The sequence below is a fragment of the Schistocerca cancellata genome, chromosome 9 (assembly GCF_023864275.1).
Source record: "Schistocerca cancellata isolate TAMUIC-IGC-003103 chromosome 9, iqSchCanc2.1, whole genome shotgun sequence".
NCBI classification, from domain to species: Eukaryota; Metazoa; Arthropoda; class Insecta; order Orthoptera; family Acrididae; genus Schistocerca; species Schistocerca cancellata.
Window position 1 is genome coordinate 485,338,214 of NC_064634.1, and position 17,876 is coordinate 485,356,089.

General features: G+C 43.2%; 1 protein-coding gene across 2 annotated transcripts in view; it reads left to right on the forward strand.

The window, feature by feature from the left end:
• The window catches only part of LOC126100485 (fatty acyl-CoA reductase 1-like), a 501,954-nt gene that overhangs the window by 421,711 nt on the left and 62,367 nt on the right, over positions 1-17,876 (forward strand). Inside the window, exon 5 of one of the 2 annotated variants that reach the window (XM_049911092.1) lies at positions 13,803-13,912. The exons of the other annotated variant lie outside the window; for it this stretch is intronic. Within the exon in view, the coding sequence (XP_049767049.1) occupies positions 13,803-13,912 (110 nt within the window). The remainder of the gene's footprint in view (positions 1-13,802; positions 13,913-17,876) is intronic. 2 annotated transcript variants of the gene reach the window in all.

Sequence of the window (17,876 nt, forward strand, 5' to 3'; positions counted from 1 at the left end):
CTCTAGGTGCACGCTGTAATAGTCACGAGCATGAATGACGTTTGAGACGTCGTGAGTTGTTATTATTCAACAAAGCCTTTAAGCCGCCAAAGATGCTATTGTCAAAACCTCACCGGGTTTGAACAATACGAGCAGTTGGATGTCCTTTTGCGATACTGCAGAAAAACATGGAGGAAAGCAGTCACTGTACATGATTATTGGCAGTGTACAGTCACAAGAAGCCTGGGTTCCAGACCGCCATAAAACTTTATCTCGACTAGGAACGAACTTAGTGTTTTGTTGGCTGAAGAGCCAACACCGTGTTAATATTGGAGGCCGAAATGCACGCGTTTAGCTCACGGAGCCTGGCGGGTGTTTTGTTGGCTGAAGAGCCAACACCGTGTTAATATTGGAGGCCGAAATGCACGCGTTTAGCTCACGGAGCCTGGCGTGAGGAGGGAAGAACTATACTGACGTGAGGTCTGGAACATGACAAGGAATTAGAATTCAGAAAGTACGTAATTAGTTTCATGCTTAACTTTAATCCATGAATGATGAACGTTGCTCTTGACGGTACATGAGTCACAATATTATCTGTTCAGAATACATTCTTGAAGAATATGACGCCTTGCTAGGTCGTAGCAAATGACGTAGCTGAAGGCTTATGCTAAACGGTCGTCTCTGCAAATGAGAGCGTGTGTAGACAGTGAACCATCGCTAGCAAAGTCGGCTGTACAACTGGGGCGAGTGGTAGGGAGTCTCTCTTAGACTAGACCTGCCGTGTGGCGGCGCTCGGTCTGAAATCACTGATAGTGGCGACACGCGGGTCCGACGTACACTAACAGACCGCGGCCGATTTAAAGGCTACCACCTAGCAAGTGTGGTGTCTGGCGGTGACACCACACTTAGTGTAATGAAGCGTAAATTGTTAGGAGAAACTGTTACAAAATTCATACGAATGAAAACAAAACTCTATCCTCTTGAAAATGAAGTGCAATGTATAATGCACAGAGTAAAAGGTGTGGAACGCTCATCAGCAGAAGAACTTAATGATGATTATTGTTGCGAATGCATGTTAAATTGTACCGTAAAAGCGACTATGCACTGTGTAATTCGTTCTAAGCAACACAAAGTTTGGACCGTAAAGTCATGCAAATTACCAGTTTCAGTGAAAGGTGATAAGTGTTTCGTATTTCCAGATAATGTAAATACGTTAACTTGGGGTTATTACTAACTGAAGAACGATGATGATGTTTTATTGCAATGATACACATAACTGAAAGATTTACATAACGTAAATATTTGGAAACATAAAAGAATGTGAAGTGTGTGTGTTTGTGAGAGCTAGCGAGAGATGAAGGGAATAAAAATGCATGTAAACAACATTGTACACTCTGAATTCTTCTGATCTGTTTTTTGAACATGGAATTTAACAAATATATCAAATCTGAAACCTTTTTTTTTCAGTTCCCTCGTAAAACCTTTTCTTGTGACTCATACAAGTTAGCATTGCATTAGAGTGAGAGAGAGAGAGAGAGAGAGAGAGAGAGAGAGAGAGAGAGAAATGGCATTTACTGTAACATTAGTCTGTTTTCTTAGCAGCGGCCTGGTGTGTTCTCAGACACCTTCACCATTGACATGAGGATCTGTCTCTGTCTCTCTCTGCACGACAACCAGCAAGTGGCTGCAAACGTCTAAGGAGTTTAGTATTTGACATATTAAAACAGAGAAGGGATCAAACACTGTGTGTGTGTGTGTGTGTGTGTGTGTGTGTGTGTATTAACTAAGCTTGCATGTTTATCATGATTATAAGTATTTAAGCATGACACAATAAATTCCGATCGATACTTTTCTGAACATGCGACCAATTAAGGTGTCTTTGTGCGTATATGAGCTTTTACACAAAACAGAGGTAGTAAAACAAAGGTTACATTTTATTAAATGGAAATATTGCAAATCTTTGAACAAGAAGCCATTTTACGCGATTCAGAGACAAGTACCTTTAAACATGAGGCGATTTTTACGCAGTGTATGTGGAGCTGACATAACTTTAAGTTATGCCCAGTTAACCAAGCAGCGGAAGCACGCGAAGGTTGTGCAGGACAGTGGAAGCGTGCTGAGTCTATAAAGAAGTGGTCAGTGGACAGAAACAACGCCCTGCTAGAAAAAATAAACCTTTCAGAATCTGGTCTAAAAATATTGACATTCGGCACATGTCCCTACAGGTCGTCCCAGCAGATGTAAAACACAATTGATTTTGAGAACTCTAAAACAGAAAAAAATGTTAACCCACACAGCAGGATCTTAGAAAAATTACGTATCTAAGAGAAAGAATAACTTTTTCATCTTTCCCATCATTCACAACACAAATGAAGTTGTTGTTGTCTTCATTCCTGAGACAGGTTTGATACAGCTCTCCATGCTACACCATCCTGTGCAAGCTTCTTCATCTCCCAGTATTTACTGCAACCTACATCCTTCTGAATCTGCTTAGTGTATTCATCTCTTGGTCTCGCGTTACGATTTTTACCCTCCACGCTGCCCTCCAATACTAAATTGGTGATCCCTTGATGCCTCAGGATACGCCCCACTAACCGATCCCTTCTTATAGTCAAGTTGTGCCACAAATTTCTCTTCTCTTCAATTCTATTCAATACCTCCTCATTAGTTATGTGATCTACCCATCTAATCTTCAGCATTCTTCTGTAGCATCTCATTTCGAAAGCTTCTGTACTCAAAATGTAGCCTGTTGTGAGCTATTGTTAGTTAACTGTAATAAATCAGTTACTTAAATTTATTTTGAATTGTGTCAAATAAAATATTATCAGTCTAACTTTTCTTTTCTCGTTCACTACTGCCAGAAGCGCGAATTTTAGGCTGTTTACGACAGCAGATAGGCTGATGTGAATGTTTAGTATTGATTGAAATAATGTACCAATGACTAGGAGGGCAGATATTGATCTGCACGTGTCGGTATTGTTAGGCATTTTTCCGGACGTAATTACTTTTGCTGCCTTCCACTAGCCTGGCACTGTTCGTACGGAGAAAAATGCAGTGAAAAGCACCGAGTGAGTTGGAAGGAAGACTTGCGTGGGGGCCTGCCGTAGTAGTTTGAAGATGATACCTTCCACTCCAGGGGTACAATTTTACCCTTGTTATAAGGTGACTCATCTGGTTCATTTTTGATATCGTAGGTAGATGAATTACTTGGACTCTGCTTTGATTTGCGTGATTTTTGTGGATGTAGTCAATGAGTGGGCTTTTAGGAGAAGTGCGAAGCTTAGCTAGTGAGTTAAGGAACACATCGGCTTTTCCCGTGTCGTCCGCTGCGTTGTTTCCACTTTTCCGTTAGAGATGAGTGCAGTGGTACAGGCGACCTTACTTATTCCCGCAAAGACCTCGAAGTGTTCTTTGGCGTTTAGGAGCTGCAGTTGTGTGTTCCTATTTCGACTCTGGAATAGTAAGAGGGTCTCATACTCGGTTGTACAGGTAATTCCACTCCCTTTTCAGAAGGAGAGATCGAGGCTTAATTTATAGCACCTGTATATCCTTCTTTTCTCCTTGATCAGTTGAAGCACATTGAGTGGAAACCTTTCTTCTCGCTGCCAGGCCGTAACGAATGCGACATATGCACCTCACGATTTGAGAAAAGTACAGATCAATTATCTTCCTGTTGTGGTTGTCCATATAGTCTTTGCTGCTAATAGTGGTGGTTGGGAGTTCTTGCACAAGCTTCTCCGGGAATGGTGACCACAGCTGGATTTTGTGCTTTAATGGGTTTTGTAATTGGAGACCGAGTTCTTTCGTCGACTGAGGTGCTGTTGACAAAAAGGAAGAGAATGATTTTCCATATCGTTTCAAATGGTTCAAATGTCTCTGAGCAGTATGGGACTTAACATCTGAGGTCATCAGTCCCCTAGAACTTAGAACTACTTAAACCTAACCTAAGGACATCACACACATCCATGCCCGAGGTAGGATTCGAACCAGCGACCGTAGCGACCGCGCGGTTCCAGACTGTAGCGCCTAGAACCGCTTGGCCACCCCGCCCGGCCCATATCGTTTCCAACAATACCATCGGAGCATTGTGTACCGAATTTGAGAGAGTATATCGTATCACGTACTGAGCTGCCTCCCAAGGTAGGGGAGGAGTTGCATATGTATGGTTGGTTAATGTGTGGCGGAGGACCAGATGGCAAGATCATCGGTCCCATCGGATTAGGGAAGGATGGGGACGGAAGTCGGTAGTGCCATTTCAAAGGAACCATCCCGGAATTTGCCTGGAGCGATTTAGTGAAATCACGGAGAACCTGAATCAGGATGGCCAGACGCCGGTTTGAACCGTCGTCCTCCCGAAAGCGAGTCCAGTATGCCATTCACTGCGCCACCTCGCTCGGTTAAGTTTCCTGTGTGCAGCCTGTCTGTAATTCTTATCCTTACTTGCTACCTTTCTAACGTAAGATCTGAAGGTGGTTGCGAGGAGGCGCTATGGTCAACGCATTGGGCTTGCATTCTGGAGGATCTGCGTTCAAATCCATGTGGCCATGCAGATGAAAGTTTTCCCATCGCCAGAGTGATTCCACTGGACACTACAAAGCCAGTTTCCTTCCTAGTGTTTATTAAATTCCAGCTTGTGCTCCATCTAATACGATCTCCTTCGTCGACAGACGCGTATACCACTCAACGGCTAACTGGGTAATCCAGTCTGAGTTGCAGGCGGCTTACCTGAGGCAAAAAAACAGTAGGGCTAAAAACAGTATTTTCTTATTCATATAATTATTCCCAGAAAGCTAAATTTTAAAATGTTATCGTAATTTACTCTTTATCAAGAATAATCTTACGTTAAAGATTTAATGCAGTAAGAAAAGACGGGTTAAGGAGTAGAGTTAAAATACGAGGTGAAAGGGCATCAATGATACGATTCACTGATAACTTTGCTATCCTGAGTGAAAATGAAGAGGATTACAGGACCTGCTGAATGGAATGAACAGTCTGCTGACTACAGAGTATGGAGTGAGTATAAATCGAAGAAAATAATGAGAAGTAGCAAAAATGAGAACAGACAATAACATCAGGATTGGTGGTCACGAGGAGATGGTTAAGGAATTCTTCTACCTAGGTAGTAAAATATCCAGTATGGGACACAACAATGAGGACATCAAAAGCAGGCGAGAATTAACAAAAAGGGCGTTCCTAGAAAAGAGAAATCTGCTAGTGTCGAATATAGGCCTTAAAGGGAGGAAGAAATTTCTGAGTATGTACGTTTGGAGCACAGAATTGTATGGTAGTGGAACATGGACTGTGGGAAAACGGGAACAGAAGAGAATAGAAGCATTTGGGACGTGTGCTACAGACGAATGTTGAAAATTTGGTACACTTCTAAGCTAAGGAATGAGCACTTTCTGTGCACAATCGGAGAGGAATGGACTCTGTGGAAATCACTGACAAAGAGAAAGAAGAGACAGGGTGATAGTATATGTGCTTATGTGCTCATCAAGAACTGACTTTCATGGAACTAGAGGAAGCTGTAGAGGGCAAAAAGCGATAGAGGAGGATTGTGTCTGGAATACAACCACCAAATAATTGAGGACGTAAGTAAATGCATAAACTGGACTCTCTGGATTTCCAAGTTTACGTTGTTTGTCAAGCAGTCAGCCGAGTGGAGGGTCTGAATCAGAGGCTCAAACGGTTCTGCTACCGTGTAGGCTGCAAATTTCTCGACTGGCGCCATAGGGTGGTGGGGTTTCGGGTTCCGCTAAATGTGTGAGGTGTCCACGACACACTGGAGGCGGCTAAACGGGTAGCAGGGGCTGTGTGGCGTGGACTGGGCGGATTTTTAGGTTAGACAGTATCGGGAAAGATCAAAAAGGGCTCCAGTCTCAAAGAGTACAGGGCAAAGAAACGATAAGAATCAACTAAGCAACAGTCGGTATTTCAGTTTTAAATTGTCGTAGCTGTGTTGGAAAAGTACCAGAGCTTCAAGCGCTGATAGAAAGCACTGAAGCAAAATCGTTATAGGAACAGAAAGCTGGCTAAAGCTGGAGATAAATTCTGTCGACAATTTTACAGAGGCGCAAACCTGTTCAGAAAGGATAGATTAAATAAAGTAGGTGGTGGTGTGTTTGTGTCTGTTGGTAGTAGTTCATCTTGTAGTGAAGTTGAAATAGATAGTTCCTGCAAATTACTACGGGTACAGGTTATACACAACAGCCGTACCAAATTAATAATTGGCTCCTTCTACCGACCCCCGACTGAGATGATATAATAGTTGAACGGTTCAAAGAAAACTTGAATCTCATTACAAAAAAGCACCCCACTCATACAGTTATAATTGGTGGAGACTTCAATCTACCCTCGATTTGTTGGTGAAAATGTGGTGTCACCGCCAGACACCACACTTGCTAGGTGGTAGCCTTTAAATCGGCAGCGGTCCGTTAGTATACGTCGGACCCGCGTGTCGCCACTATCAGTGATTGCAGACCGAGCGCCGCCACACGGCTGGTCTAGAGAGTCTTCCTAGCACTCGCCCCAGTTGTACAGCCGACTTTGCTAGCGATGGTTCACTGACAAATTACGTTCTCATTTTCCGAGACGATAGTTACCTTAGCCATCAGCTGCGTCATTTGCTACGACCTAGCAAGGCGCCATTACCAGTTACTATTGATGCTGTAAAACATGTACCGTCAAGAGCGATGTTCACCAATTATGGATTAAAGTTAAGTATTCCAGAAGCTACGTACGTTTTTTACAAGTCTTATTTCCGTGCCTTGTTCCACACCTCACGCCAGCCTGCGTGAGCTTAAATGCGTGCCTTTCGGCTTCCTCATAGTGGGTTGGCTGTCTTGCCAATCCACAACAGTTTGGCGACGAGGATGGGATCGCTTTCGTAACTCTACTCTCTGAGCTACCGCGAAAGGCAAAGGTCCCGAGTTCGGGTCTCGGTCGGGAACACAGTTTTAATCTGCCAGGAAGTTTCATATCAGCGCACACTCCGCTGCAGAGTGTAAATCTCATACTGGAAACATCCCCTAGGCTGTGGCTAAGCCATGTCCCCGCAGTATCCTTTCTTTCAGGAGTGCTAGTTCTGCAAGGTTCGCAGGAGAGCTTCTGTAAAGTTTGGAAGGTAGGAGACGAGATAATGGCAGAAGTAAAGCAGTGAGTACCGGGCGTGGGTCGTCCTTCGGTTGCTCAGATGGTAGAGCACTAGCCCGCGAAAGGCAAAGGTCCCGAGTTCGCGTCTCGGTCGGGCACACAGTTCTAATCTGCCAGGAAGTTTCATTCAATACCGTCACTGCGCGATAACGATGGAAATGTTACCGATGATGGTGTCACTAAAGCGGAGTTACTAAATATCCGTAATTCCTTCACGAAAGAAGATGAAGTAAAAACAGCTGTTAGCATGAGTAACATAAAAGTAGATATCTTAGGTATTGCGCAACAACTCAAATCACTTAAGAAAGGCAAGTCTTCCGGTCCATATGGTAAACCCATCAGATTCCTTTCGGAGTATACAGGCAAAATAGCACCTTTCTTAGCAATCGTATACAACCGCCCACTCGACGAAAGGTCTGTTCCTAAAGACTGGAAAGTAGCACAGGTCACACCAATTTTGAAGAGAGGAAATCGGAGTAACCCATTGAATTACAAACCCATATCACTGACCGCAATTCGCCGTAGGATTTTGGAGCATATACTGTACTCAAACTTTATGAATCACCTAGAAAAAAACGACTTCGATACATAACCAACACGGATTCAGAAAATGCAACACAGCTAGCTCTTTATTCCCATGAAGTAATGAGTGCTGTCGATAAGGAATCTCAGATCGATTCCATATTCCGAGATTTCCAGAAGGCTTTTGATACCGTTCCTCACAAGCGACTATTAATCAAATTGCGTGCATATGGAGTATCGTCTCAGTTGTGTGACTGGATTCGTGATTTCCTCTCAGAGAGGTCACAATTCGTAATGATAGACGGTAAATCATCAAGTAGAGCAGAAGTGATAACTAGCGTACCGCGAGGTAGTGTTATAGGCCCTCTGCAGTTCCTGATCTACATAAATGATCTAGGTGATAATCTGAGCAACCCCCTTAGATTGTTTGTAGATGACGCTGTAACTTACCGTCTAGTAAAATCATCAGACGCACAATTCCAATTACAAAATGATCTAGAGAGAATTTCAGTACGGTGCGAAAAGTGGCAATTGACACTAAACAAAAAAAAGTGCGAGGTCATCCCCATAGGTACTAAAAGCAATCCGATAAATTTTGGGAATACGATAAGTCGCACAAATCAAAGGGCTCTCAATTCGACTATATTGTAAAGACCACATCGATAATAGTGTGGGGAAGGCGAAACAAAGACTGCGCTTTGTTGGCAGAACACTTAGAGGATGCGACAAACCCACTAAAGAGACAGCCTACATTACACTTGTCCGTCCTCTGCTGGAATATTGCTGCGCAGTGTGGGATCCTAACCGGGTAGGATTGACGGAGGACATCGAAAAAGTGCAAAGAAGGGCAACCCGTTTCGTGTTATCGCGCAATAGTAGTGAGAGTGTCACTGATATGATACGCGAGTTGGTGTGGGAGTCACTGAAACAAAGGCGGTTTTCTTTGCGGCGAGATCTATTTACGAAATTTCAATCACCAACTTTCTGTTCCGAATAAGAAAATATTTTTTTGACACCTACCTACGTAGGGAGAAATGATCATCATAATAAAAGAAGAGAAATCAGAGCTCTGCCGGAAAGATTCATGTATTCCTTTTTCCCATGCGTCAGTCGAGAGTGGAATGGTAGAGAACTGGTATGAAAATGGTTGGATGAACCTTCTGCCAGGCACTTAAGTGTGAATTGCGGAGTAACCGTGTAGATGAAGATGTTGATGTAGACAGAGAGAGAGAGGGAGAGAGAGAGAGAGACTTGGTTGTGGAGTATGGCTAGAAGTTGAATTGCGTAGTCGTGCGAGGGTCTGATTTGTTGCATCCGGAGTCCGTGCAGGTGCTAAACAACTTAGGCACCCGCCCTATAGCAAGCATGTGCTGATTGTTATAGCCGGTCACCTGCCAAGCTCGTCAACTCTTGATGAGTCATTGTTGTGAGTATCTGTGGAAAGTCGTTGAAATCTTTTCTGCTTTACAAAGCTAGATAGATGGCTTTCTGAGGCACACCTGGTGATAGAGCGTTGGTGCAGACCCAAGATTTTCGTAACACACTGTTGGGAACACCTTCTTGAACATGGGCCTCCCATTTTAACCAGACGGAACTGTCAGTTACTACTGCAATCATCAAGACTGGACCGTCGATCAATAGCGATGTGTCGTATGATCAGATAAATCACGTTTCTTTTTTCATCAGGTATTTGGTTGTTTGTTAATGTGCCATCATCGAGGTAAATATCTAATAGAATAACTCATGGGTGTGAGCCAGTGTGGGGCAGTGTTATGGTATTATGGTATGGGGGACATTCACCTGGGGATGTAAAGGACCTGCAGCAGTAATCACATACAACGTGAGAGCTTGCGGAGTAAGTGAAAATTATTCAGAACCACCTTCAACCTTGAAGCTTGATGTTTACCCCAACAGTGACGTCATATTCTAGCAGGAAAACTGTCTGTGTCGAGCGGTGAGAATCGTGCTACAGTGGTTTAACGAGCATGAGAGTGAACCCACCTTGACGTCTTGACTACCACATCTGCCTGACCGTAACTTGATGGAACAACTCTGGGACGCCATCGGATGCATTCCTGTGCTGCAGTTGGACATCTGACTGGTTGCAGCTTGGGTCTGGCTCAAGATTGGTTTCAATCCCCTATGGAAGAAACTTGCTGCAGTGGGAGCGAGGTGCTTGTATTTTGCTCCACCTGTGACACATATTCGAATAATTCCACCGACGCTAGCTTGGTTATACGAGTAGGGGGGACTGGGGTAATATGGTCACCTTACGGAATGAAGCTCTACAATTGACACATCATTCAGACTTACTGTCTCTAACTTGGCCTTTGGAACTATTGTTGTATATACATTGAAATAACTTTACCAGTTTTATAAACTTGAACTCATTTATGTTAGTAGCAATAATCTCAATGTCTGCACAGTGACCACATTGCCCCAGGACCCTGGTCGAAAAATCCAAACAATATTAAATAATAGCTTCTACATTTAAAGGAAGCTATAATTTAATGTAGTATTAAATTTAATACTTGTATAGGGTATACATGCCTATAAAAAGTTACTTAACATTATCAGAAACAAATCTGAAAACAGGCTTTTTGAAATTGAATATAACATTTTCACACAAAAGTTTCATAGGGAAATGCAGTAGTCGTTGCACGAGTTTACTTCCTACATTTGTAAAAGTCACAAGTGAAATCGTCGCAGTCTTCATCTACTCTAGCACACTCTTTACGAGACCATTCATGGCAAGGCGAACAACACATCCACCCTTCAGCACTTCTGGACCCTTTATCCTTACAGAACAGGTATTCAGCGCCATCTCCTTCATTTTCATTCTCGCTGCTTGTAACCTTCCGAACAGAAGCTTTCCTTCTCTTGGTGTTGGTTTAGCTTTGCTTATCTGAAGCTGTAAGTTTCCTCCATGATCTATTTTTCATGCTATGCACATTCTTCTTCATTCCGTTTGCCTTTTGTTCTTCTGCTTTCAAAACATCCTCTTCAGCCGGCTGTTCTTATATGGACTGCTTGACATGGCAACTAAGCCTCTTTTCCTCTTCTGCAAATGAACCTGAACAGATCTGGGTAGCGGGCTGATATCTTAGGAGTAACCAGAGAAGAAGAACTATGTTGTGGTGACATCGGAGCTGGAATATGTGGTGCATTATTAGAGGTTCTAGATGGAACTGGTTTTATTTTCAGGGTTTCTGAATTGGAAAATAAAGACCTACCTTTGAGAATAAGAGGTCTCTCAGTAGGCAAAGAGGCAGAAAAATCAGTTTCTTCGAAAAGTTGAAAGGAAATACGTCACATCTTTTAAATCCATTAACAGCTGTTATAGGTGTTTCCGACCCCAGATGTGCTCCTCCAAAGAGTTTGCTCACTTGGAATTGGATCACTGCTCGTGCAGGATTGTTGCGGAGAAACTTCATACAGCAGACACACGAAATTTATCAAGTGGAAACACATCCAGTGGCTGCAATTTATGGCTGCAATGATGCGGAACTGTAAATGTCAGCATATCGTTTCCCCTTGCGTGCGTAATGACTTCCAGGTTCGTGATGTGTGTTACGTGAGCATCAAATTTTAGAAGAGCAGGATGCTTGTCTGATGTCTTAGCATGGCTCAGGAAATGGTCATATCATAAAGAAAGTTTAAGAATTACAAGAAAATAATGTTCCTGGTGGAGCACCATCAGCGCACTCGGCTTATATTCGGATGTGAGGGAAAATAATACCCGGGGAATGAAATGTCCCCCAGCGGTAATACAAATGGCTGCTGTGGACAGAATCCCACGTTCAGCAGATGTAATGGTCCCTAACTGCTTCTTTCGTTGCAAGGCAAGCACCTCATTTGATTTTGTTTGAATAGTAGTTACACCAGTCTCATAGACAATAAAAATTAGAAGCGTCGGAAATTGTTTTTGATCCAAGGTGGTTTTTAATATGGAGAAAAATTTATCTACATTAGGCTTGTTAAACGCGTAAGCTCCAGCGATTGATGTCCCTTGTGGCGACCGCAGTGTCGGTTCTGATTGACGACTCTTGATTCTGGAGAAGCAATCTCCTCTAGCAAGACGTGATTTTTTGTTCAAAGAACGATTAATTTTGTTTTTCTCAGCTAGTTCGAAACCAACGCTTCTGACATCTCTGACCATAAAACCAAAGATCATTGTTCCCATTTTCATAACATAGTCTTTCAGTTCATCTCCTGTTCAGGGTTGAAAACAGGTCGTTTTGAACCAGACTTTTTTGCCTTCGGTTGCTTCTTTTGACTCATGTCTTCAATGCCATTCACGGAGTACTTGCTTTCTTGCAGCCCATTTCGACACTTCTTACTGCTTTAATAGTCCGCTGCACTTTTGCTGGAGTCCAGCATTGTTTTCAAGCCTTGTGAGGTAGATTTCTAGCCGATTACTTATTATCTGTAAGACAAAACTCGAGTTATATATTTTAATATGTTTAGGGCAAATTGGTCCCCTTGAAAGAAAGCGGAACCATCTTGCCCCAGACGCTGCAAGACTAGAAAAAGATAGCGACAACATGTCTAACACATTTTAAAATCTCGAAACATACTGGTGACATAAGTTAAAGGTGCAGTTAACCAGAATATTAACTGTAAATAATAGTTCTTACAATAATAAAACTGAGCTTACCTTACTTCGGTTCTTCACAAAATCGATTTTTCACTTTAGCTTCAAACCTGCACAAAAAGTCACCTCACCAGACATTCAAATGAGCATGGAACAGAAGTAGGACATAGCGTAATATTCCACCGAGCGGTAGCACCACCAACTGGCGACATGTTACAAGGGTACACACTGCCCCGGTGGATCACTTCACATGGGTCTTCCGTACTACTTTCTTATTGACTGCACCGTGTATGAATGTTTTAGTGAGTTTTGCTTCCACGAAGTTGAGCAGTTTGTCGTGGTAATAACACACAGCTCGTATTTACCATCCGCAGTGGTAGAAATGTCACAAAGACGTCACAGGACCCTTACACGTTCAATATCATTGTCAATATGTCAATATAACGACAGTCAGAGGCCGAGTACTGTCGTACTGTCAGTGCTGGAAATATTGACGAACAGTATTAATGTCAGCCAAAGTTCTCTCAAAATTACCAGTGTGTAGTCAGCGTGTGAGGGCGAGTATTATCATTGTGACATTTCGCCATTGTGTTCTTCGCATTTTCGGAGTTAGCCTTCTGTGTAACACAGCTGATACATATGGGCTTTTAAGCGATTTTTAAAAACGAACAAAGAAATGACGGCTTAATGTATTTGGAGGTAGAGAAACAGCCCATGCATACACAGTTGGTCATCAGAAGTGTTTTTGAACAGATATTTTAAAAATGATTGGTAACAGTGTTTGTGGATATTAACACGCCTAATATCGAACACACGAATGCCCTGTGTCCAAAAATAGCCAAGGTACTCCTAATGGCTTGTTCACTGAGATTGCCTGTCTCATTGCGATAGTTTGTTTTCTAATTCCTTCTCGTATTAGAAGGATCTTATCATATGTAGACTGGTAACAACACTGCAACTGCTGAAACTGAACGAAATTTATAATGAATTAGCTGCAACCAGTAGCCTTTACAGGCGCCTATTTTTCTGCAATGACGTATGAATATACTTGATATCCCACCTTCAGATGTATACATTTATTTACTTTCTGTGAGCGTTATTTCATAACAAATGCCGTTGTGGAATTTTGCAACGGAGTTTAAGATAGCAATTGTAAGCAGTCGTAAATGAAGAAATTTCACAACCACTAAATAAATCTGAAGATGGGGGAACATAAAATCAATGTATCCTCAGAAGCCCGTCTATTGCGGCATAATTTGTTTGTGTTAAGTAAGTACGTGGATCAGTCCCATGGGTCATTCCCTCTGTAAACCCAACCCGCGATTTATGGGAATGTGAAAGCTGTGCATGCACATCCGTTGCAACACAGCCCTGAAAACCTGCAAAATACTCGTGTAGTACATTCATGCAGAATCACTGATGTACTGTGTAATAAATGTCGACCAATATTCTATCAAGCAGGAGGTCATTTGTTTTTGCTGATAAGTGTACATCACAAGCTAGATGAGTGTGGAGTAATATGCACATTTCTGAATGTAACTACATGTTGTTATAGGGTGCTGCGGAATCTACCAAACACGTACGCCTTGACGAAGAACCTGACAGAGGAGCTGGTGGCGAGGTACTCCGACCGGCTGCCTATCGTCATTGCCAGGCCGTCCATTGGTGAGTGGGAAGTCTGTATCACTTTGTGACAGACCCATTTATTTCGAATTTCAGTATCCTTTCCAGGCAGCGATATATAAGGGCTGCTGTTTGAACTCCATTGTGGGGAAATCCATTACTGGAGAGCCTCAGCAACACTGACGATTTAAGAAGGGGAAAGGAGGCTGAAGGCGTGGAGTTTATGTTAGGGAGGAAGACGGACTAGCGTAGTCGGAGCAGATGTGACTGCTATTATGATTTGGTGGTGTAATGGTTAGCACAGCTGCCCAGTAAGCAGGAGATCGGGTTTCAAGTCGTATCCGTGCCACAAATATTAATTCACTTCTTTAGTTTTAATACTTATCAAAGGTAAAATCGAGACTCATATGTCTCAAGGTTCAAAAATGGTTCAAATGGCTCTGAGCACTATGGGACTCAACTACTGAGGTCATCAGTCCCCTAGAACTTAGAACAACTTAAACCTAACTAATCTAAGGACATCTCACACATCCATGCCCGAGGCAGGATTCGAACCTGCGACTGTAGCGGTCATGTGGCTCCAAACTGACGCGCTTAGAACCGCACGGCCACACTGGCCGGCCTATGTCTCAAGGAAAATTTAATTTTCCATAAATCAATATTACTATATTATTAGTGATCTAACGAACTGATACGATTAAAAAAGTGAAAAGAACTAAAATGGTTAATATATTCAACATTGCTTTTCAATGGCGATATGGAAACTGTATTTTTTAAATGTGACAAAAAGGTAAAGTTCATATCCTAATATTCCATCTCAACTGGTATGCAACAAAGGTATACTTCATGGTGATTAAGTGCATTTTATGTATAAGTATTCACTCTTCCTGCAGTATTTTCGAGCACTGACACGAACAAGGAACGAGAGCATTTGCGATGTCCAGTTACAGGAATTCTAAACTATCTGTACAAAACACTTTGCAATTAATAGAAAACTTTATTTCTATTAAGGCAAGAAACGATACTTAACTTTCTGTGCGTCCCGTGCCTGCTACATGCATTGACATTCGCAGTATATTACTACTCACAGCACTCAGACTGAGTATCAGTTTCCTATTACTCAGTGCTGGTCCATTCTAGCCCTGCTACCGAATTGGGCGTTGACCAGGGGTGTTGAATTTTGTCTACCTGGAGGTGTGGCGCTGCCCACTCTTTCCACTGGCGCGCGGGTCAGCGCCTTTGTTATGCAATCCCGCGGCACTCAACTGTTCGGTGTGCTGTCGATGCTTTAGGACTCCACATTCCTCCCCCTCCCCCCCCTCCATCACCCCACCAAATGCCGAGACGTTGTCATTCAGGGAGCCGTGTTACGACAATGGCTAATGGTAGGCAGGGGAAAGGCAGGAAACTGGGTGGGGTGAGGAGTCGGGAGCCGCATCTGGGACCGACGCCGAACCACGAGTCGCGCCCCGTCCTACGCTCTGAGGGGATCGTCCGTCTGGAAACCCCGAAACGGCGCACGACCTTTTCCTTAGCAGGTCCGACGAAAGTCCTAGAGAGCGGCAATGCTGACCGATGTGCGAACATTTGCCACGCCGGACATGTGTCACGGTGGACATTTGCCACGATTTTACCTGCTCTGAAGGATCGGGTCCCTTGTCTCCCCCTCCTCTTCCTACTCCTCCTCCCCATCGCTTACTGAGACTTTCCGCTGGTTTACTTAACATAGGACCAGAATCTCTATGGATTTTCCGCCACATTTCTAGAAAGAGTTTCGTTGTGGAAACTATTAAATGGATCTCGCATTGAAATCCGCACCAAATTCGAGCCTCAGTAAAACTTGGCCTATCATGGAGATTTTGCATTCGTCTAAATTATACGTCCCTTTTTGGATGCTCCTGCAGCAGGTTTCTGTCGTGTTTTTTGTACCATGGGGGATCAGTTCTGTCTGTTATTAATTTATTTGGTATGAATCTCTCGAGTGCTGTTGATACTATTTCTTTGAACTTAAGCCACATATGGTCTTCACTTACATAATTTGGAAGGATTTGAGACTGTCTCTTAGAAAGACGTCAACGGAATTTTTAGTTGCTTTTATAAATAGATATATTTTTAGTTTTAGTGAATTTGTTTGTTACGAAATTGAGCCTCGTTACGACTGTGTGTTCACTACTCCCTGTATCCGTCGTGATGCTCGGGATTATTTGTGGCTATGAGGTCAGGTGTGCTTTCGTAACCGTTTACAATTTGTGTGGCCTCATGAAGTAATTGTTCAAAATAATTTAAAAAAAGCGTTTAGATTATGGAATTTGTTTTCTATCTACAATATGGTCTGAAAATATATATTTGTCAACTTACGGAAGGTAGATTGAAGTCACTGCCAACTATAATTGTCTGAGGGAATTCGAGCTACTGCGGCGGCAGAGGCGATGTTTGCAGCTCCATCCGGTCCACAGGCTGTGCCGAAGAGACACTCGGGGGCTGTCACACCAGCCGCAAGATCCCAGTAGGATGCGAATCTGGGGACAGAAAATCTGTGAAAGAATCTCTTAATTGACAAGCCCTTACGTAGTTCTGATGGCGGCACAGCAATCCAGCAGGACCTTGAATTAAAGACATGCGAGTGCCCCAATTGCGAAGAATCGTTCATCTCTCCCAGCATCTGGTGCGACCAAATACTCTGAAAGGAATAGAATGATTAGGCGCAAAGCGATACTTGCGGAGGGTGGCGGGCGCCGTGCGCTGCGGTGGGTGCAGCAAGTGGAGCAGCCAGCGGTAGCGCCGGCCGTTCAGAACGAACCGTCGCGGGCTGGGAGTGGTACTCTGCGAGGAAGAGTAGCAGCACTTGCTCCCGTGTGTGGGAGGATGTAAATTGTTCATCTGTCGCTTGAACGTATGTACAAATTGTTCAGCTTTCGACTGTGGATGAAACGGAGAACTTGCAAGGTGAGCGATACCATTGGCTGTACAAAACTATTCAAAGTTCTGAGCAATAAAGTGCGATCTATAACCAACACTTCCGGCAAAACTTCCAAGAAAAAAATAGATGACTCAGCTTGATGGCACTACACGGCGTAGTCGAGTTAATGTGCACTGCAAACTGGTATTTGCTAAAAGAGTTCACAACAGTAAGCTAGCGAGTGTTTCAAAAGGGACCAGCAAAGTCAATAGTCAGTCGTTACCACGGGAATTGAGACTTTGGCCACCCTGAAAACGTTTGCGGCGGCGCCGACAAAGTTTCAAAACAAGCTTTCTCACGTCCTCTGTTCGATGTGCCCGACCAAGTACGGTTGCGACGCGCTCTTTTTTACGTACAATACCGCAATGTATTTTTTCCAACATTTTAAGAATAAGCACAGGTGACTGTCTAAACCATTTTGCAATAAAAAATCATACCGTATTGGATGGAGAGGCTATGTCAATGAGAAAAATAATCGGCGCACAAAAGAATTCTGAATGTTTTCAACTGCACGAGACCAAACAGTACAAATGTAGTGCAACAAAAGGTTCAAGTCAGGGTGTGTTTCCGTCGCCTGTGCAATTTGCCTATAGTGCACAGGAAAAGTCTGTAGAAGTTCAGTGACCTGCGCATCGAACTGACAAGATGCGGTAGTAGCATCGAATTCAGAATCAGGACCGAGTAGAATGCAAGAAAAAGTTTCAACATTTGCATGCTTCGACGTGGGCTGAGATAGTATTTCCTACTCGTATTCTGACAATAACAAAGCCCAATGTTGCAACTTCTTAGCCACGCATCGTGGAACAGGTTTTGATGGATGAAACAAAGACTGAAGTGGCTTATGGTCCGTCACTAGGTAAAACTTACGACTAAACAGATAATGGTGAAACTTCGTCGCGCCATAGATAACAGCGAGCGCTTCGTTCTCGATTTGGGAATAGTTGCATTGAGTCTTGATCAGTAACTCGAAGGCCAAAGGAAATGGCCTGTCCTATGAACCAAATCTGTGCGAGAGCACAGCTCTGATTCCGTACTAAGAAATATCCA